Genomic DNA, 22,533 nt, shown 5'->3' on the forward strand with positions numbered 1-22,533 from the left:
CCTCGATAAACGAGTGCTGAGTGAAGGACACAGCCAGCAGCTCCCGCCACACACCTGCTTTAAGGAGCACTCAGCGTGATTACTCCGTACCGTGTGTGTGTGTGTGTGTGTGTGTGTGCGCGCTCACCTGCAGAACAGTGAGTAAAGCTGTAAAGTACAGAGTGAAGGAACAGGCTGTTCTGTGATCATTTGGGAGTAAAACTCACACACACTGAATTACACACAGCACTCTCTGTTGTATCTAATTTCAAGATTCAAGCAGATCTTGTGGCTTCCTTTAACAAGCTTTCAAATAAACAAAGATGTACCTTGTCGGATGAATGGTTGAGGATGGATGGATGGACAGGTGGATGGAAGGCAGGCCGGGTTAGCATGCTAACAGAAAGGCTCCAAGGAAAGTCAGTAATCCAGTAAAGGTACATCAAAAGTATCAACTTAAGATCAAAACCAAACTAAAAAATATTTCCAACTTGTTCTTAGCTTTAAACTTTCAAAGTAGTTTTTTTTTCAAAATAGCTTTCCTATTGGCTTGTAACGAGCTGTGTGACCACCAGGTCCTTCAAACAATTCTATTGATCTGCTCTGCTGAACTGACCCTTAAGGTCAAAGGTGACTGGCGGCCATCTTGGCTCCAAAGTTCTTCACAGGTATCAAAATAAAACTATATTACCAACCAAAGTAAGGTCAACTAAAATAAACTAACGTTCAACCAACATTTCAAGTGCTCCTGTAGCACAATATTACAATTTATCTTCAAATCAAAAATGGCTCTTACAATCTCATAAACACACATCCATGGCCAAACAGACAGATAAGACAGACAGACAGACAGAGGGGCAGCTGGTTACCTGGACCTACGGTACAAATAGGTGATTAGAGAGGCAGACAGATGGACAGACAGGCAGGTAAAATATAGCTAACTAGACAGACAGAGAGAGGGGCAGCCCAACCTACAAATGGGTAATTGGACAGACAGACAGACAGACAGACAGATGGATGGGTTAGACAGGCGATAGACTAAAAATATTGGCGATTAGACAGGCAATCGGACACAGAGCATCCTGTAGATGCACAAATTGGTAATTAAACAGACAAGACACAGACAGGTGAGTTAGACAAGTTTGACAGAGAGACAGATAAATAGGTAATTAGACACGAGACCGACAAGACAGAGAAGCAGACAGACATGCAGGTAAACAGGTAATTGGACAGGCAGACAGACACGTAAACCGTTATTGCAGCTGCAGTTAAACTTGCCGTGTTTGTGTGTTTTCAGAGCTCTGTTCTGGACGGACTGGGACGCCATGTTTCCTCGGATCGAGGGAGCGTCGATGAGTGGCTCCGCCCGCCATGTGGTGTATGAGGACATGGAGGTGGGGGCGTGGCCTAATGGACTAGCACTTGATCATCTAGAGAGGAGGATTGTGTGGACAGATGCCAGGTGAGGACACACACACACACACGATAGACGCTCGCTCAATATTTCATCCCCTTGTTTTCACACAAACATTTGGAGTTCACTTCACACCTCCCATGAGACAGTAAAAAGCTCTTTCTCTCTCTCTCTGTCTCTCTCTCTCTCTGGATTCTTTTATTTCTCTGTCCTCATTCTTTTTTTTTTTTCTCGTTTCTCTCTTTCTCGTTTGTTTTTCTCTCTTTCCCTGTGTGTCACTTTCTTCATTTTTGGTATCTCCTTCCCTTCTGTGTTTCTCTGTGCTTCATTTCCTTTTTGTTCCTCCCTTATATCATCTCTCTGTCCCTTATTTTCTTTTATTTTTTTAATTCTTTCCACTCTTGCCTTTATAATAATCTTTCTAGGACATGAATGGGTTCGGCCCTGTTTAGAACAGCGTCTTCCCTTAAAAGGCAGCACCTGGAGGGTTTCCTCTCTGACTCGTGTGTGTGTGTGTGTGTGTGTGTAAAACAGACAAATAAAGGTCAGAGCCTCCATCAGAGTGCTGGGTTCTGATGGTCCCTGCGTTAGAAACTCCGAGCTCACCACCTCTCCAAATTCAGACGCAGAAAAAGTTGCCACTTTAATGCAGAAAGTTTGTTCTGTCCTGGACGGAGGTGTGTTTAGGAGAGTCGACCCACCATTCAGGAAAAAGGCGAGGGCTTTTGTTCTATGCTGGCTGGATTTGTGTGATGTACACTTTCATGTTCTCGTGCCGTCTCCATGATCGGGCTGCCTCTGGTGTCTCGGGTGTGTTTGAGTTCTGCAGGCTGCCTCGTCACCTCTGAAAGCCTGAAGGGTCAGGATCTGCCCGTAATCGAATGCCTAACTCTCACTGGCGAGCAGGACATGTACAGTCACGCACGTATCGAAGCTCGGTCTCACAGAAGAGCTCGCTAACCCTGACACAAAACTCACGATCCGTCAGCGTGGAGCTGGCTTCAGTGAGACACGACGCTCTGTCGAAAGATGCGAGAGAGAGAGAGAGAGAGAGAGAGAGAGAGATGTGCCTCTATGTCTGTTTTTAGCTCCTGTTCAGGATGCTGGGATTGTTGATGGGAGCTGTGTCAGTCATTCCTATGAGCTGCTTTAACTTTCACAGAGGTTCCTGAAGCCCTGGAGGTTATCTGATGCTCATAGAACCACAGTTACATCTGTAAATAAAATCTTTTTCATTTAGCAACAAAAATGAGAGTGAAAGAAAACAATGTTTGAGAGTCGCAGCGTTACACACACACAGTATGAACACAACGACGGGGACGGACGCAAACAACAGACAGGAAGCTATGACCATATAAGGAAAACGGAGGGTGGAAACAGGGACAAACAGTGAGGCAGAGTGAGACGAGACAACAGGGACTGAATCGGGGGTGTGGCAGCAGACGTGCGTTAATAACAACATCAACATGGAAGACACAAAGTAGTAACTGTGATAAAGTGTCACACAGCAAACATTCATAATATTTATACATAATGTTACACAGAGAGATGGGCTGGGAACATCTGCCACCATCTGTCTCTCTCTCCTCCTCCTCCTTATGCACGTTATTGTACTCCGCTTAGAGATTTTCAGGTGTTTAAATCAGAATGTATAGCCATGTCCCAGTCTGCTCTCTAAATCAGAATAATGGAGTTTAGTAAAGTCATTTCAGCTCCTTCTGCTCCCAGCGGTTCAGGGTCGACTGCTGATGATGAAATTCCCCCATCTGAGGAACAATTGAATCGATCGCTCGCTTTGTTTTGTCTTGGTTGTAATCAGATCACACAGGATCTCTCTCTCTCTCTCTCTGAAGTCTAATGCCTATCAGGAATCGATGAAACTTCTCGACGTCCCGCTTACCGGCAGCTTTGAACCAGAAACTGTGTGAATATGATTCTCCGCAGTGAAAAACGTTCACGAGCAGCTCACCTTGTCTCGTCATTCGAGCTCTGCTACTAAATCGCATCTTTTCATATCAGGCTGTATCTGACCCAGTGCTGGGAAATCGCTGGGTTCTAATGAAACCGTATCGTATTCATCTTTTCGAGTTCAATATTATTAGAGGATCAGCTTCTGGATAATTCCTACATGGTGAGGGTTATGCCCCCTACTGGTGGGTTTAAAGTTGTTGTATTTTTTTAAACCCTGTGAACCCCTGACTATTTTCAGGGTAATTTCACTGCTTTACTTTTAAGTTCTTATCTTGGTCAGTATCAGTGCTAGCCATACTGTACATGCCACGGGCGATTGCTCTAAGACAGCGAGGGAGGCTCAGCCTCCTCTAAAAATGACGAACATCGTGTAGGATGAATTGCGCTAGGCTTATGTTATAGCTGACCTTATAACATTGCTATTTCAGATCCAGAATCATAGAAATATATGTGCTCAACCCAACTACAGTGCGAAATCATTCCGTTATAACTTTCCCCAGTTCGCCTAATGTGTGCGTGAGTTTTTCCCCCTCGTGACAGCGTGATGCAGCCCAGCCTCAGTGCACTTCAATGGCATTTGGGAGCTCTGCGCTTTTCAATCTCAAAATGCAAGACGGTTATTGGACAAATACTGCGAAAATGCCTGCCTACGGACTCCGAGTCTCACATGGCAGGGACATGGCAGTTTCCGCGAGGAGACTGGTGATTGGTGAAAGCGGCCGGATATTTTCTTTGATTGACAGCTCGTTTCAAATATAGACAGGCAGCAGTGAATCTCAGTTCAGTCCCATGCGGATTCACAAGTGCTGTGGTGTATTGTAAGAGATCAGCTTACATTTCGATTTCATTCATTACATACGGTTTCTACCAGCTTTTTTAGTTTGTATATATTTTCATTGTAAATAAAGTGTAAATATAGTGTTGTCAAGTTTGCTATCTTAGTTCCAGAAATGTCGTTTATTTGAGTGACTGAACTTGAACTTGAGGGGGCTAGTCAGCTAGCAAGAAAGCTGCGCACGGATGCCAAGCATTGCTGATTTAATTTTGGCGAAGCCATTTGCCAGTCTTCCTTTCGAGGAAAAAATTAAAATTAAAGAGCAGGGTAGACCAACGCCTCAAATTGACTTGGTGAAAAAGGTCGGGAATAATACTCGTTCCTTTCAGCTCTCCTGGTACAAGAAAGTGAATTGGCTAACAGCAAGTGACCCACATCAACAACAGTAAATAGGCTACTTTAGTAATATGTCATGGATGGACCAAAAATATAGAATCTATTTAAAATGTTTATGCTGATTATATTATATTGGAATATATATTTTTCTGGATATGAATTAAACACAGCTACAATTTGGAAAACATTTTTAAACAAAAACACAGCCGAGAACATTTCACACTACAGACCTGGATTAAAAGTGAAGGGTTATCAAAATTGTCAATAAAACATTTCTCAGTCAAAATAAGTAAAATATAGGGAAAGTGTCATTGAATGAAATGTGTGGCCCCCAGCTCTATGTTTGGCTCCCCAAGGTCAGTGCTTGCGCCTATTCCAGAACACTCTGCTGTTACTGCTGAGGTTCCTGACAAACAGCTGCTTTCAATAATGATCAATTTTTAAACAACATGCCACAATTTTAAAATATAAAATGTTAAAATATACCCCCCCCAACACCACCATCATGTATATTGGACAGTAGGCTAATGGTCCAAAAGAACCTGTTATTTCACAGTTTGTGACGCTGCCAACAATCAGCCAGATCAGAGGCAAGAGTATGGGCAAAACTGATGTTTTTTCTTTTAAAATCTGGAAATATCGTAACCGACCGGCCTCCCCCGTTTGAAAGACTACCAGCCGCCACTGGTACTGTACATGCTGTATCTTGTGCTTTTTTTTCCCCCCCAAGAACAGACTAGTCTGTCTAGATCTTCCTACATTTGATATGATGATACTTGCACATTTATTATATTCACCTTCATATCAAGGAATAAAAAGATTACGTTATGAAATTATGCTTTTACGTGTATCTGACCATTAAATGCTGTCAGTAGAAAGATTCTTTCATAACGGTGTAGAGGAGATTGGGTGGAATCTGGAATATCAGAATCATGATGGTGGGAAAATATACGACTTAGAAGTTTGCAAAAACATGTCCTTGGAGGCTAACAGATCTAAACGCCATTGTTTTATTTGCTGTGAATTGAAAACCAGATTTTTCAAAAGCGCTTCATCACACAGAGAAACATCTTGGATCATCTTACCGAGAGAGAGCTAGTTCTGCTGTTTATTTTGATATGAGGCATGTTGTGAAGTGATACGGACTCTGTGACTTATTCAGCCGAGAATTGAGAGAGAGGAAATGAGTGGAGATATTACTCTGCAGAAGTTTGATCTGTTTTCATAACATGATTACTTTGGTATATACAAATAGTGTTCAGATGAGACTCGCGTCACTCCAAAACTCCCGTCCTGCTCTTTCGTGTGATATGTGTTTCATATCTGTGCAGTGACGAGTTCATGAGGAATTCTAACAGGAGTGCTGTGTGTGGAGACTTGCGCAAAGCTGAATGCAGAGTCTAACTATGATCAAATCTGACATTAATTCAAAAGTATTTTTCTCACTAAAACCCTGTGACATAGACAAGCGCCTAGCATCGTTGGAAAGATCAAGTCGTGCCGTTTCATGTAATATGCACTGTACCTCACTGTGATGAAGACCTCATGAGCAATGCCTCTGAGAAGAGGAGATGTGAGCTTGGATGTGATTTGTGTCAGTCAGCTTCAGAGGGTTAAGCTTATAAAATATTTAATGCCTTATTAATGAAGAACTTTCTTTTCATCAGTTGTGCAAAGCCAGTTTGACTCAGTGTGATTTCAGCACGTTGAAGACGATTCCTCATCACACTGTACGAGATCCTGTACAATAAACTGTGTTGTGAATTCTACACCAGACTGTGAAGGCGTGTCTCTGTGTCAGATTATATACAACCCCAATTCCAAAAAAGTTGGGACAAAGTACAAATTGTAAATAAAAACAGAATGCAATGATGTGGAAGTTTCAAAATTCCATATTTTATTCAGAATAGAACATAGATGACATATCAAATGTTTAAACTGAGAAAATGTATCATTTAAAGAGAAAAATTAGGTGATTTTAAATTTCATGACAACAACACATCTCAAAAAAGTTGGGACAAGGCCATGTTTCCCACTGTGAGACATCCCCTTTTCTCTTTACAACAGTCTGTAAACGTCTGGGGACTGAGGAGACAAGTTGCTCAAGTTTAGGGAGAGGAATGTTAACCCATTCTTGTCTAATGTAGGATTCTAGTTGCTCAACTGTCTTAGGTCTTTTTTGTCGTATCTTCCGTTTTATGATGCGCCAAATGTTTTCTATGGGTGAAAGATCTGGACTGCAGGCTGGCCAGTTCAGTACCCGGACCCTTCTTCTACGCAGCCATGATGCTGTAATTGATGCAGTCTGTGGTTTGGCATTGTCATGTTGGAAAATGCAAGGTCTTCCCTGAAAGAGACGTCGTCTGAATGGGAGCATATGTTGCTCTAGAACCTGGATATACCTTTCAGCATTGATGGTGTCTTTCCAGATGTGTAAGCTGCCCATGCCACACGCACTAATGCAACCCCATACCATCAGAGATGCAGGCTTCTGAACTGAGCGCTGATAACAACTCGGGTCGTCCTTCTCCTCTTTAGTCCGAATGACACGGCGTCCCTGATTTCCATAAAGAACTTCAAATTTTGATTCGTCTGACCACAGAACAGTTTTCCACTTTGCCACAGTCCATTTTAAATGAGCCTTGGCCCAGAGAAGATGTCTGCGCTTCTGGATCGTGTTTATATACGGCTTCTTCTTTGAACTATAGAGTTTTAGCTGGCAACGGCGGATGGCACGGTGAATTGTGTTCACAGATAATGTTCTCTGGAAATATTCCTGAGCCCATTTTGTGATTTCCAATACAGAAGCATGCCTGTATGTGATGCAGTGCCGTCTAAGGGCCCGAAGATCACGGGCACCCGGTATGGTTTTCCGGCCTTGACCCTTACGCACAGAGATTCTTCCAGATTCTCTGAATCTTTTGATGATATTATGCACTGTAGATGATGATATGTTCAAACTCTTTGCAATTTTACACTGTCGAACTCCTTTCTGATATTGCTCCACTATTTGTCGGCGCAGAATTAGGGGGATCGGTGATCCTCTTCCCATCTTTACTTCTGAGAGCCGCTGCCACTCCAAGATGCTCTTTTTATACCCAGTCATGTTAATGACCTATTGCCAATTGACCTAATGAGTTGCAATTTGGTTCTCCAGCTGTTCCTTTTTTGTACCTTTAACTTTTCCAGCCTCTTATTGCCCCTGTCCCAATTTTTTTGAGATGTGTTGCTGTCATGAAATTTCAAATGAGCCAATATTTGGCATGAAATTTCAAAATGTCTCACTTTCGACATTTGATATGTTGTCTATGTTCTATTGTGAATACACTATCAGTTTTTGAGATTTGTAAATTATTGCATTCCATTTTTATTTACAATTTGTACTTTGTCCCAACTTTTTTGGAATCGGGGTTGTAATAAAAATCCTCTAATCATTAAACCATTAGATTAAAGAACACGATGACGTTCTGCTTTACAACATCAATCAGCATGATCTGAAATCAGCTTGTGCAGAAAATAAGTTCATGAAAAAACACACATATTGTCAGGGTTCTAACTCGACCAAAATATCAGCGTAGTGGCCCCAGTCATAATGGCCGGGGGAAAGCTCACGGGTTCTACATGCTCGGAGATGCATTCTCGTGCATTTGCTGGCACTTGCAAGCCTCCCTGAAAGTCACTCTTTTTTGGTAATATTAATGAGATTATTTTTGCCAGAAGTTACTGTGATTGTTTTTGACTGAAGACTTATTATCGTTAATATTCAACTATATTAGTGACATATTTATGGAATAAGAATAAAGCAATCAGTTGATGTTCACCAAGTGTGAGCTTTATTTTCAGCTTCGGCCGTTCGATTACAGGACATGACGATCCAGATTTAACTCGGCGACCGTTGTGTATTACTGCATGGCTTGTAAGCGTCTCTTAACACGGATGGCACTTTACCGTGAACACAGCATACTTACTTACGGTCCCTGTCATCTCTGAGCAAGGGTGGCTTTTCGGTGGCGCCGCTGACGTCTCTGTTCCATGCACCGTTGTATCCTTGTCTCAGACAAGGTCTTTCCATTGTGAATGTGGTCCTCCACACTGATCTGTCGGCTGTGGTGTTGTACCAGTCGTCACCAATGCCAAATGGTTAAATCCTCTTTCACGCAGTCTTTCCACCGCTTCTTTGGGCATCCATGAGATCTAATTCCATGGGCAAGCTCTCCAAAGAGAAGCTGCTTTGGGATTCTGTAATCAGGCATCCTGCAGACGTGCCCTAACCAACGGAGGCGGTTGCTGCGTACCATGGTCTCTGTAGTTGTCTTGGCTCTTTGTAGCACTTCTGTGTTGGTAATGTGATGCCACCATTGGAGCTTCAGAATTTGCCTCAGTGACCTTTGATGGAACATTTCTAATAGATGGATGTGTAGGACGAGGGTGCTCCATGTTTCACTCCCATACAAAAGACAGGGCAATACCATGGCTTTGTACACTGCCACGTTGGTTGTTATAGTCAAACCTCTCCGGTTCCAGCATCTGGTTATGAGTGACTTAAATGTAGCTGCTCCTCTGGCCAGTCATCTCTTGATTTCTGCATCCAATGACGCATCAACAGTTAGTTCACCACTTAAGTAAGTGAAGCTCTTTGCCTGTGTTAGCTGATGATCGTCGATGGCAATAGGTTGAACACCATCATTTTGCGGGAGTGAATCACTTCTGTTTTTGGCTTACTGATTGTAAGACCAAAATCACTGCATGCCCTATTGATGGCGGTGGCCGCATTTTGAAGTGATTGAGCTGTTCTTGTACTGTGGGCAGCATCATCTGCAAACAGGAAATAATCCAACCTCGCAACCTTGGTAGATTTGGTCTTTAGTCATCTGAGATTGAACAACTGGCCATAAAGTTTGTATCTGATATCTACTCCAAAGTTCTCCATTGACTTGTGGGCGTGGCGTAACACAAAGGAGAAGTAGAGGATAAACAGGGTTGGTGCCAGGACAAAGTCTTGTCTCAATCCAGGTGAAACCTTGAAAGATTCAGTCATATCCCTGTCTACTAAGACCTGGGCTTGCATTCCTTCATGGAAACTGCGGATGATGTTAACTACTTTGGGTGGTATTCCGATGTGCAGTAGCAGTTGCCACAGGACCTCTCTGTTTACAGTGTCAAATGCCTTGACAAGCTCGACAAATATCAGGTACAATTCCTGGTGTTGTTCACGGTTTTTCTTCAGTAATTGGCGGAGGGCAAACGTCATGTCTATGGTGGAACGTCCTGGTTGAAGACTGCACTGGGCCTCAGGGATGAATGGAGTAATTGATGGCCAAATATTGAGGATGACACATGCATATAGCTTTCCCACCATGGCCAGCAGTGTTATGCCATGGTAATTACCACAAGTAAAATGACAGTTCTTCTTGAATAGCTTGATGATTATGCCATTCTTGAAGTCTTTTGGCACCCTTTCTTCTGCCCAGGTGGTCAGCAGTAGTTTGTGCAGTTCATTTAAGAGAAGGAGTCCTCCAGTCTTCAAGACTTCTTTACCTAAGTGCTTTACCTGGTTTCAGCTGTTGCAATGCCTTTTCAACTTCATCCAGAGTTGGTTCATGCTCGAGCTCCTGGATGACTTCTTCCTGGGGAATGTCATCTAAGACTGACACGTTTGCAGTGCTTTGCTGGTTCAGGAGTGTACTGAAGTGTTCTCTCCATCTAGCCAAGATGTCTTGAGGTTCAGATAGCCAGACACCATCTGCTAAGTTGATAGGGTTAGTTCCACCTGTCTTACGCTGTGAGACTACACGGAGGGCTTCAAAAAAGCTGCAGGAATCATGGCGCTGGGCATAGGACTCAATTTCAGCAGCTCTGTATAACCACCACTGGTTCTGTATATGACACAGCTCTCGCTGGCACTGACTGCAGGATGAGCTGTAGCGTTTGTGGTTCTCCGGTGTGTCTTTTTGGAGGAGAGCTTGAAAGCACTCTCGCTTGTGCTTGAGCAGGTTTTGTATCAGCATGCTGTTCTCATCAAACCAGTCTCTGTGGTTCCTCTTCTGCAGTCCAAGAATCTCTTTGGAAGTACTATAGAGAGTGGAATCTAGATCCTTCCAGTGTTCCTCTAAGCTTTCTGAGGTGATATTAGGCAGCTTTGAGGCAATGGCATCCTGGAGTTGTTGTTTGATATCAGAAACATTGAACCGTGCTGTGTTCAGGCGAGGTGTGATTTTCCTGTGTCTGAGTTGAGTGGAAATGTGGAATCGCAGGTTTAGCCGAGCACAGACTAGCTTTTGATCCGTCCAGCAATCTGCACTGTGGTGGACTCTTGAGTCTGCAAGGTCGCTCTTGTAGTGTTGTCTGACTATTATGTAGTCAATCATATGCCATCTCTGGGAGCGTGGATGTTTCCAGGTCCTCTTGTGGAGGTCTTGGCGTGTGAACACTGTATTGGAGATTAGAAGACCATACCTGGTGCAGAGTTCTAGGAGTGTCACTCCTTGAGCATTTTCCTCTCCTAGTCCATTTGGCCCGATGACACTGGGCCAAGCTTCGGTGTTAGTACCAACTCTTGCATTAAAATCGCCAAGGAGGAATAGGCTGTCACGGGGCAATACCTCTATAAGAACTGATGTAAGTCGGTCATAGAAGAGCTGCTTCTCCTCCTGCGGTCTCTTAAAGGTAGGAGCGTACACGCTGACGATAGTTGCATGGCACTTGGTGTTAAGTTTGATGCGCATGGTCATGATTCGTGAGTTAATGCCCTTCCATTTCTTCACTTGTGGTCTGAGGCTTGACTTCATGGCAACCGCAACACCTTCCAGCTTGGGCTGGTCACTGGGTCTCCCTGAATGAAGAAAGATATAATCACCATCTGAGAATTCTCCTTCACCAGGGATTCGGCATTCACTGAGACAGGCGATGTAGATGTTCAGCCTCTTGAGCTTGGATGCTACTAGAGCAGAGCCACATTGCATTGCTTGGCACTTGTTGGTAGGTTGTGTCGGACATGGTTCAGACATTCTACAAAGCAATCTTGATCTGGGAGATGTATTTGTGGCGGCTTCTGGGAAAATCAGGGTCGGGGGTCCTGAAGGCTTTGCCCTTGATCCATCATGCTTGCGATGTCGCTTCCCGTCAGACTGACGCAGATTGTGTGATGTTGCTGTTGGAGAGTCTGTAGTGGGTAGAGAGTTTTCGCCATGGCAAGGCTGCTGACCTCTCCACGGCTAGCAGGTAGACTGCCCAATTCCTTACTTGCGTCCTTCGTCCAGAGGACACATATAGTGGACTCACTGGGAGACACAAATCACCATGTGTATAACTGGAGAAGCGGTCAAATGGGGTTGAGTCAGTAGACTGACCTTGACTTGAACTGACTCAGGCAGGCCACTTCAGGCTTGTGTCCTCTAAGGGAAGATGATAGTCACTGTGCCCTTGGCCGTTCCGGCAGTTGCCCAGGTGTTGTAGACTGTAGCCTCTACATTAGGTAGCTCGCCCAATACTGATTTTTCCATATTCTGATGGTTGGCCTCCGGACCCTCTTGATGTTGATGTAGGTAGCATGCAAAGGCTCATCCCATTCAATCGGCAATATGGTACCTCCATGCTTCACTCATGTGCGGGTTGGTGTGCTGCGGACCTCAGTACAGTTGTTGGGGCATGGACCCTGGTGGACTGATTTTCGTCTGGCCCCTATCCCAAGACCAACTCTGGCATGGTTGAACCTATCAGGAGCCCGAAGGCCCCCGCCAGTCCGAGCCCTTGGGGTCATAGGAAACACACAAGCTACTACACCACGACAAGGTATCAGTCCAAGCATTTTACCGTGAACACAGCATAAGGAAGGAGGTAAACCGGACGGGCACGATCAGTGACAATCTCCACATGGAGCTACTCAGGCAGCTCTGCACTGGGCGCTGACGTGGACGGGGAGTGGAGTATGTCCAAATGTAGAACGTTCGCATGGCGGTGTGGGGATAACAAGAGAAAATTAAACAAAAGGCCACATTTTCAAGATTGACAAGTCTTTTTATTAGTGTAGCGGCAACTTTTACAGGCGTGTCGGCAATGTTGTGGGCGTAGCAGTGAGGAAACGTTGTGTATCAGCCCGATATGCTGAAAAGGCCTCGTTAGAACCCTGATTGACGAGATCTTTTTTGTCCGTTAGCATGTTTCGTTGACGTTTCTCCATCATGTCTGTAGTGTTGTCTTTTTGGTGGATTTTGGACGAGTTGTTTGATGAAACTTTGATCAGAAATTTCTCATGCTGACATGACTTTGTCATCAGCTGTCAGTGGTAATAACTTGGCTGCTGGTGAGTGACTCATCATCATTATCTTTTACGATGTGTTTTTTGTCTGCGACAGAAAAATCAGGCCAAAAAGATTGTACAGTTTGAAGTGGGCTTTAGCCGACCTGTGACGATGAGAACAGGTTTATTTCTAACGATGGTGATTCCTGTTTGTCCTTTCACAGGTCTGATGCTATTTATTCCTCTCTCTATGATGGAACCGGTTTGATCGAGATCCTGCGTGGTCACGAGTTCCTGTCTCATCCCTTCGCCGTGTCTCTGTACGGCGGGAGTGTGTTCTGGACCGACTGGAGGACAAACACGCTGACAAAAGCCAGTAAATGGACTGGCGCCAATGTCACGGTGATACAAAAGACCAGCGCTCAGCCTTTCGACCTCGAGATCTTCCACCCGAGCCGCCAGCCTCAGAGTAAGACTGAAGAATTCTGTTCTGAGAGCGTGTGTGTGTGTGTGTGTGTGTGTGTGTGTGTGTTGTCTCTGAGATTGTAACCTTCAAGAGTTCATCTTTATGTCTTTGGGATCTGCTGTTGTATTTTCAGCAGTGTTTGTACCCTGAGGGCATGAAATGGACCTGTAGCTTTTTCTCACAGTGTTGGTTAATGCAGGAATCTGCACCGTTACAGACCTGTTTTAGGGTGTGATGGGAATATTCATGGTCATAAATCACTTAAAAGTATTAAAAGATTAAATGAAAACTTGATAAATACAGCTAGAAACATGAATGACCTTGCAGAGATCCTCACCAAAGACACAAAAACAAGACTTTTATAAAAACGGACCTCCCAAATGTCAGTTATACAAAAGACAACGAATCACATGTTCAGAGACTCAACACACAACGCTGATTCTTAAAGTCTGAGCGTGCTGCCGAGAGCTGCTTTTATTTCAGCGTTCATAAAACCAGTAATCGGACATTTTCCTCTGCGGAGCTGCATTATTCAACACGCCATTAAAACTGATACAGAGCCGGTGTTCAGTTGTGGACAAAATCCTCATCTCATCTCATTATCTGTAGCCGCTTTATCCTGTTCTACAGGGTCGCAGGCGAGCTGGAGCCTATCCCAGCTGACTACGGGCGAAAGGCGGGGTTCACCCTGGACAAGTCGCCAGGTCATCACAGGGCTTACACATAGACACAGACAACCATTCACACTCACATTCACACCTACGCTCAATTTAGAGTCACCAGTTAACCTAACCTGCATGTCTTTGGACTGTGGGGGAAACCGGAGCACCCGGAGGAAACCCACGCGGACACGGGGAGAACATGCAAACTCCGCACAGAAAGGCCCTCGCCGGCCACGGGGCTCGAACCCAGGACCTTCTTGCTGTGAGGCGACAGCGCTAATCACTACATCACCATGATAATAATAATTCTTGAAAAATAAAAAGATACATTTTTACCATCAAATACTTTCATTCCATATTTTGTTGCTTTTTTTGCATTTTTTGGGGTTTTGTTTTCAAGTAGAGTTTTTATTTCGTCCTCGTTTGGTTCAGCAACACAATCCGCCATTTAGTTTTTCTCTCCTCACAGCATATGAGCTGATATCCTAGTAGTAGAGTAGCCAATCAAAGTGCGCGATTGCTCATCTCCAGTGACTGTGGGTAGAATATATACAGGTAGTCGTCGACTTACGACCTATGCGACTTACGACCGATCGACTTTACGACCGTGTGGTTATGACTGGCAAGTGTTTCCCAGCTGAGCGTACGACAGTTTCCGCCCCAGCTCCCGGCACACGCGCAGTCTCTCTTGCGCTCCCTCGCGCACTCCGTCATACAGTTTCCGCCCCAGCTCCTGGTTTACGAAACGAGCAAATCCTCCCGCCAGCCCGAGCGCCGCAACAGCTGATGATGACGTAGACGACCCACAGCCAAGCACCAGTGATGCCAGCGGTCACTAAGTTTTGTATTTTGCGATGTTTTACATTTGTATTTTGGTATGTTTCAGACTAAAATGTTTTCTATTTTTCACACCTGTATTTCGTATTTTCTGTTTTGCACATATTAAACGAATTGTACTGTACGCAGTGTAGTATGCAGTGTTTGACTTCAACCAAATAATGAGCCACGGTAATGAAATAAGAAAATGTTGATAAAATAAGACTTTAAGATGATTACAATATCATTACACATCACAATATACTTACGTTCATTTAACACAGGCCGACTTACGACCAGATCGGTTTACGACCGGTCAGTTGCAACCAAACGCAGTCGTAAGTCGACGACGACCTGTATAATATTTCAGTGGTGACTGTGTCATTAATCACACAGCAGTGTAAAGGAGAGGTTTGATCTGTATTAGCTCTGGGTAGGGGGTTACTCCCGACATCTCCCTGTCATCTGGACACAGCAGGGCATGACAGGACTGGGCGGGGCAGGGAGAGGTGGGACAGGGTGAGGGTGCGGGTGGGGGGGGTTTGCAGGGCAGGAACAACAGTGGGAACTCACCTGGTCCTTATGGCTCACTACATTAAAATTCATTTGAAAAATCCCTTTTTGCATCTCCTCCTTCTCAGTAGAGCTCTTCCCTCCCATCAGTGTAAAATGGTTTTGGCGATTATATTTTCAACAGTTTTGTATGCACTTTTTAAAAGTTATGTTTCAGAGCTGGATGGAAACCCCTAAGTGACTCACTGTGTTGTATTTTCACCTCTACTACTTTTAGCCACATGCAGCAGGGGAGACTTATATTTCTCACATTAAAGTTCTCCCGTCTCTCATCCACTCACTGTACCTTCATTTGTGGGCTTGTATTTCTTGTTGCCTGTACTGTAGTAGCTTTAATAACAGCTGTGAAATAAGCAGTTGTTGATAGTGAACTCAGTCACAGACACTCGCATGCACACCTACACACACACACACACACACACACACACACACACACACACACACACACACAAATATTCTGCTCCTGGCAGGTGGGTTAGATTATGTAGAAGAACATCCTGGAAAGCTTTTAACAGGAGCCAGTTGGTGTTCAGTTCCTGTGGATTCCATGCATCATAACGTGTTGGCAGCCGAGTCAAAATAACAAATGGCTCTTTTCCACTACCCTTTTTCAGCTCACTTCAGCCCGACACGGCTCGCGTTTCGACTACCTCAGAGCAGCACGGCTCGGCTCGCTTCAGCCCTACTCAGCACCCAAAACTCGCACCGTTTTGGAGTGGGGCTGAAGCGAGCCAAACCGAGCCGAGTGAGGCTGGGGGCGTGAGCAGACACTCCCCTGTGTACTGATTGGTGAGGAGGCGTGTCCTCACATGCCCACACACGCCCCACGAGCACGCTGGGATCTGTAAACACCGTAAACCCAGAAGAAGAAGAATTACGAATGACGATAATTATGAAGCCTTATGCGCCTCGTCTCATCTATACGCTCTTGCCAGTATCTGTTGGCGTTGTCGGTGACAACAAGCCACAGCACCAAGACCAGCAACACTAACGACTCCATGTTTATTGTTTACTATCCGGGTCGTGAGACTACCGCTTAAAAGATCACTGATGTCACTGTTTGTGCCGCCTAACGACATCACGTGACGTCCACCCACTTTCGCTAACTCCACCCAATGTGTCCACCCACTTCCAGCCAGCACGGTTCAGCGCGGTTGTAGTCGAAATGCAACTCCAACAGCCCCGCTCAGCTCGACTCAGCCCAACTCAGCACCGCACGGCTCAGACCGACTCAGCCGCGTTGGTAGTGGAAAAGCGGCAAAAATCTCTCCTCCAGGAGAAGTGATCCATACATATGGGCTGGGAGAGTGTTGAAATGCTCTCTCACACACACACACGTGTGTGTGTATATATACACACACACACACACACACACACACACTCAATCTCCTTAATGGGATTAATGTGCATTTTACAGAGAATGTGTGCCAAAGTAACGAAATAAACCATAAGTAAACACCATGTGGGAAATCTCAGCCAGTCAAGGTGGATATCATCATCATATTTATTCTGGCGTCTGGAGTGGAGAGTGGAGTCACATCTTAAATGATTAGTATGTTATTGGCTGGCAGGAGGGTTGGGAATGGGTGCAGTGGTGTGTGTGTGTGTGTGATTATGTTCAGTTTGTTGTGGCTTTATTTGATTTTCACATGCAGAGTTGTCTTTTTGACCAAGTGTGTCTAGGTACAAGGTTGTGTGTGTCCATTATTAACCCTGAGAATGAGCTGTTACTATAGAAACCATAACATATTCAAAGGTGTGCATTAATATAAACCTGTGATTTATCTTGCAGCAGGTTCAAGTGTCAGAGCTGCTGTTATAGATAATTCAGCAGCGCTACAATAGAATTTGATTCTGGACAACTTAATAAATTCAGCATTGTATCTATACATCTGGAGTGTGTGTGTGTGTGTGTGTGTGTGTGTGTGTGTGTGTGTGTGTGTGTGTGTGTGTGTGTGTGCGCGTGGGTGTTCCATACATTGCCAGTTTCTTCTGGCTCTGTTTTATCCTGTTACTGAACCAGACTCATATGGTTCAGCAGCATAAAGGGAGACCACATGAGGATAATGTTTGACAGTAGAATTATTTATTAAAGTAAGTACAGTGCCTTGAAAAAGTATTCATACCCCTTGAACTTTTTCACATTTTTCCACCTTACAACCACGAACTTAAAAGTTTTTTATTGAGATTTTATGTGATAGACCAACACAGAGTAGCACAGAATTGTGAAGTGAAACGAAAATGATAAATGGTCTTCAAAATTTTAAACAAATAAAAATCTGAAAAATGTGGTGTGCATTAGTATTCAGCCCCCTGTACTCTGATACCTCTAAATACAATCCAGTGCAATCAATTGCCTTCAGAAGTCATCTAATTAGTTAATGGAGTCCTCTCATCTCATTATCTGTAGCCGCTTTATCCTTCTACAGGGTCGCAGGCGAGCTGGAGCCTATCCCAGCTGACTACGGGTGAAAGGCGGGGTTCACCCTGGACAAGTTGCCAGGTCATCACAGGGCTGACACATAGACACAGACAACCATTCACACTCACATTCACACCTACGCTCAATTTAGAGTCACCAGTTAACCTAACCTGCATGTCTTTGGACTGTGGGGGAAACCGGAGCACCCGGAGGAAACCCACGCGGACACGGGGAGAACATGCAAACTCCGCACAGAAAGGCCCTTGCCGGCCACGGGGCTCAAACCCAGGACCTACTTGCTGTGAGGTGACAGCGCTAACCACTACACCACCGTGCCACCCTTAATGGAGTCCTACTGTGTGTAATTTACTCTCAGCATAAATACACTTGTTCTGTGAAGGCCTCAGTGGTTTGTTAGAGAACACTGAAGAACAAACAGCATCATGAAGACCAAAGAACTCACCAGACAGGTCAGGGATAAAGTTCTGGAGAAGTTTAAAGCAGGGTTAGGTTATAAAAAAATATCCCAAGCGCTGAACATCTCAAGAAGCACTGTTCAATCCATCATTCAAAAATGGAAAAAGTATGGCATAACTGCAAACCTACCAAGACATGGCCGTCCACCTAAACTGACAGAGCGAGCAAGGAGAGCACTGGTCAGAGAAGCAGCCAAGAGGCCCATGATCACTCTGGAGGAGCTGCAGAAATCCACAGCTCAGGTGGGAGAATCTGTGCACAGGACAACTATAAGTCGTACACTCCACAAATCTGGCCTTTTTGGAAGAGTGGCAAGAAGAAAGCCATTGTTGAAAGACAGGCATAAGAAGCCATGTAGGGGACACAGCAAACATGTGGAAGAAGGTGCTTTGGTCAGATGAGACCAAAGTTGAACTTTTTGGCCTAAATGCAAAGCGCTATGTGTGGTGGAAAACTAACACTGCTCATCACCCTGCACACTCCATCCCCACTGTGAAACATGGTGGTGGCAGCATCATGCTATGGGGATGCTTTTCTTCAGCAGGGACAGGGAAGCTGGTCAGAGTTGATGGGAAGATGGATGGAGCTAAATACAGGGCAATCCTGGAAGAAAACCTGTTGGAGGCTGCAAAAGACTTGAGACTGGGAAGGAGATTCAGCTTCCAGCAAGACAATGACCCTAAACATACAGCCAGAGCTACAATGGAATGGTTTAGATCAAAGAATATTCATGTGCTAGAATGGCCCAGTCAAAGTCCAGACCGAAATCCCATTGAGCATCTGTGGCAAGACTTGAAAATTGCTGTTCACAGACGCTCTCCATCCAATCTGGCTGAGCTTGAGCTATTTTGCAAAGAAGAATGGGCAAAAATTTCAGTGTCTAGATGTGCAAAGCTGGTAGAGACATACCACAAAAGACTTGCAGCTGTAATTGCAGCAAAAGGTGGCTCTACAAAGTATTGACGCAGGAGGGCTAAATACTAATGCATACCACATTTTTCAGATTTTTATTTGTTTAAAATTTTGAAGACCATTTATCATTTTCGTTTCACTTCACAATTCTGTGCTACTCTGTGTTGGTCTATCACATAAAATCTCAATAAAAAACTTAAGTTCGTGGTTGTAAGGTGGAAAAATGTGAAAAAGTTCAAGGGGTATGAATACTTTTGCAAGGCACTGTAAGTATACTGGGTGGCACGGTGGTGTAGTGGTTCGCACTGTCGCCTCACAACGAGAAGGTTCTGGGTTCGAGCCCCGTGGCCGGCGAGGGCCTTTCTGTGTGGAGTTTGCATGTTCTCCCCGTGTCCGCGTGGGTTTCCTCCGGGTGCTCCGGTTTCCCCCACAGTCCAAAGACATGCAGGTTAGGTTAACTGGTGACTCTAAATTGAGCGTAGGTGTGAATGTGAGTGTGAATGGTTGTGTGTCGCCCTGCGATGACCTGGCAACTTGTCCAGGGTGAACCCCGCCTCTCACCCATAGTCAGCTGGGATAGGATCCAGCTCGCCTGTGACCCTCTACAGGATGGATGGATGGATAAGTATACTAAAAAATAAAATGGCATCAGGATCAGTATGATGGCAAAAAATAAATGTATGATGTAAATCAGTCATATGATATAATGCAAAACAAAAAGCCAAAAGCAACGCTTCCTGGAACGGAGAGAGGGAACGCCGAACCTCTGCCAAGTACTGTAGCCCTTTTTAAAGCACCAGTACTGCCATCAAATGACTAGCAGCACCTGTGCATTAACTCCGCCCTGTAAAACAGACAGAGACCAAAACAACACAGACAGGCAGCAACGGTCTGGCCTGTAAACCCCCCCCCCCCCCCCCCCCCCAATAAAGACAGCGGGCCCTATAAGACAACCTCTGTAAACTCAGAGCATCACATAACCCAATAAATACGTATATCAACATATTTAATAACTTTCACAAATCTTAATCAGTCACTTGGTCTCGTAACTCACCAAGGCCACCAAAAAAGACATCATGAAAACCATGCACCCAGCTGCAAAATAGCAGTCTCTTCACTCCACACCTCTCCTTCCGGCAATCCCCTGCCACTGGGAAAAGCATTTAAGGTAAAGAGAGAGAAGGGGAAAAGAGAAACATGGCTTTAAAACAATTAACCTGGGTCACTTGGGGCACAAGACAAAGCATCAGCTAATACATTAACACATTATCCACACCACGGATGTGTTTGATCACCAGGTTATGCAGCTGGAGCAACAGTACCCAGCACATTAAACACTGGCAAGAACTCTGTAAGGAGTGGAGAAAAGTAAGGGGTTATGGTCTGAATAGACCACGATGGGAGGAACACCCCTCCCACATACACAAGAAAACTGAAGGCCCCAGATAAGTGCTAATGCTTCCTTCTCTATGGTGGAATAGTTAAGCTGATGTTTATTGAACTTCTTAGAGAAGAAAGACACAGGCCTATCCACATCATTATCATCTGTCTGCGACAAAACAGCATCATCGGGAGCACTCACATCTTCTGCACAGCATGCTGCCACCACGCTAGGAGTGACGGAATGAACCTGCTCACTGACTGACAGTCCTACTGGCTTCACCTCAGCCTCTACTCCTTCCCCCACCACAGAAGACTGTCAAAAATATGGCTTCAAAAAAAATTGACGTGACAAAGTTGAATAAATTGCTTACGATCCGGGGTGGAAACCAAATAATTCAACTCTGACACTTGCTCAACCACAGAGTATGGACCAGAAAACTTTGCAAGGAAAGGAGAACCTGGAATGGGCAACAAGGCAAGCACCTTGTCCCCAGGACTAAAAGTTTGATGCACAGCTTTCTGATCATACCACTTCATTTTCCTCTAGGCTTTAGCAAGGTTCTCGCAAGCCATCCTGCCAGCTAAAAACAATTTATGGCAAAACCCACTGATGTAATCGATCAGATTTGATGGTGGTTCAGAATTCTCTAAATTCCCTTGCAGCACTGCTAAAAGACCACGCACCTGGTGGCCAAATGCCAAGTCATTGGGACTGAACCCCATACTTTCTTGCATGACCTCACGTGCTGCTAAAAGGAGCCATGGAAGACCATCCTCCCAGTCCCTGTTCAGTTCAGTGCAGTAGGCATGCAGAAGTGCTTTCAAGGTTTGGTGCCATCGCTCCAAGGCACCCTGACTCTGAGCATGATATGCACTGCTTTGTTGGTGAGTGACACCTAACTGCTTCAAAACCTCCCCAAACAGACGTGAGGTAAAATTTGAACCCCTATCTATCTGTATAGCCTTCGGAATGCCAAAGATGGAAATGAATTGGGACAATGCCTTAACCACAGACTTTGTAGTAATTGACCTCAATAGATATGCCGCTGGGTACCGGGTGCACTGACGCATTACCATTAGCAGATAGACAGAACCAGACTTGGAGGGACTCAACGGACCAACACATTCCACAATTAAATGTTCAAAGGGTTTGCTGACTGATGGTATAGGATACAGGGGTGCAGGTTTCATGACCTGATTTGGCTTCCCTGTTAACTGGCAGGTGTGGCAAGTCTTGACAAAACAGGCAACATCTTTCTTCAGACACGGCCAATAGGAATACCGCGTGACCTGATCATAAGTCTTTCTGACCCCTAGATGGCCAGACAATTCACCATGAGCAGTCTTTAAAACAAGGTATCTGTATTTAGTCAGCACCACAACCTGGTAAACAGGGTTAGCTATCTCTTTGCCACTAAAAGGTACCCACTTGCACACTGAAAGATCATCCTGCAGAAAATGACCACAAGAGACTTGATTTATCTGCTCCATGGGCTGAACTGCTGTAAACAAGTTGGCCAGGCCTGCATCCTCTTGCTGTGCCTCAATCAGCTCACTGCGAGACAAAGGAGCAGGCAAAGTTAGAAAGCAAATAGCCTTCTCTTACTTACGGCCAGCCACAACAGCATCCTCATTTGACAAAGAACAGCTCATAGCGCAAGTCACTGTGCAAGATAGAAAAGCATCAGGAAAATCTAGGGCACAGTTACCAAGTTCAGACACAGATGGCACATTTCTGACAACAGGGGGTGATGTTACATCACACCAAACACGTCCACCTGCCAAATTATTCCCCAATATCATAGCTACTCCTTCCAGAGGCAGTGATGGTCAAACTGCTATTGTTACTTCACCCTGCACCAGATCTGACTGCAGGACATTATGCAAAGGAGCAGAAAAGGTTTGCAGTCCAATACCTTTAATCAGGACACTGCAACCAGTACTGGACTGTGGAGAAAATGGCAAAACAGATTCTAAAATAAATGACTCAGAAGCACCTGTGTCATGAAGTATCTTCACTGCCACCTTCTCTGAACTACCAACCAGAG

At 44.8% G+C, this 22,533-nt stretch overlaps 1 protein-coding gene across 1 annotated transcript in view; it reads left to right on the forward strand.

Annotated features, from left to right (window-relative positions):
• The window catches only part of lrp1ba (low density lipoprotein receptor-related protein 1Ba), a 453,831-nt gene that overhangs the window by 176,996 nt on the left and 254,302 nt on the right, over positions 1-22,533 (forward strand). The window contains exons 38-39 of the mRNA XM_060911172.1: positions 1,277-1,441; positions 12,999-13,243. Coding sequence (XP_060767155.1) covers positions 1,277-1,441; positions 12,999-13,243 — 410 coding nt within the window. The remainder of the gene's footprint in view (positions 1-1,276; positions 1,442-12,998; positions 13,244-22,533) is intronic.

The sequence above is a fragment of the Neoarius graeffei genome, chromosome 27 (genome assembly GCF_027579695.1).
Source record: "Neoarius graeffei isolate fNeoGra1 chromosome 27, fNeoGra1.pri, whole genome shotgun sequence".
In the NCBI taxonomy this organism is placed as follows: Eukaryota; Metazoa; Chordata; class Actinopteri; order Siluriformes; family Ariidae; genus Neoarius; species Neoarius graeffei.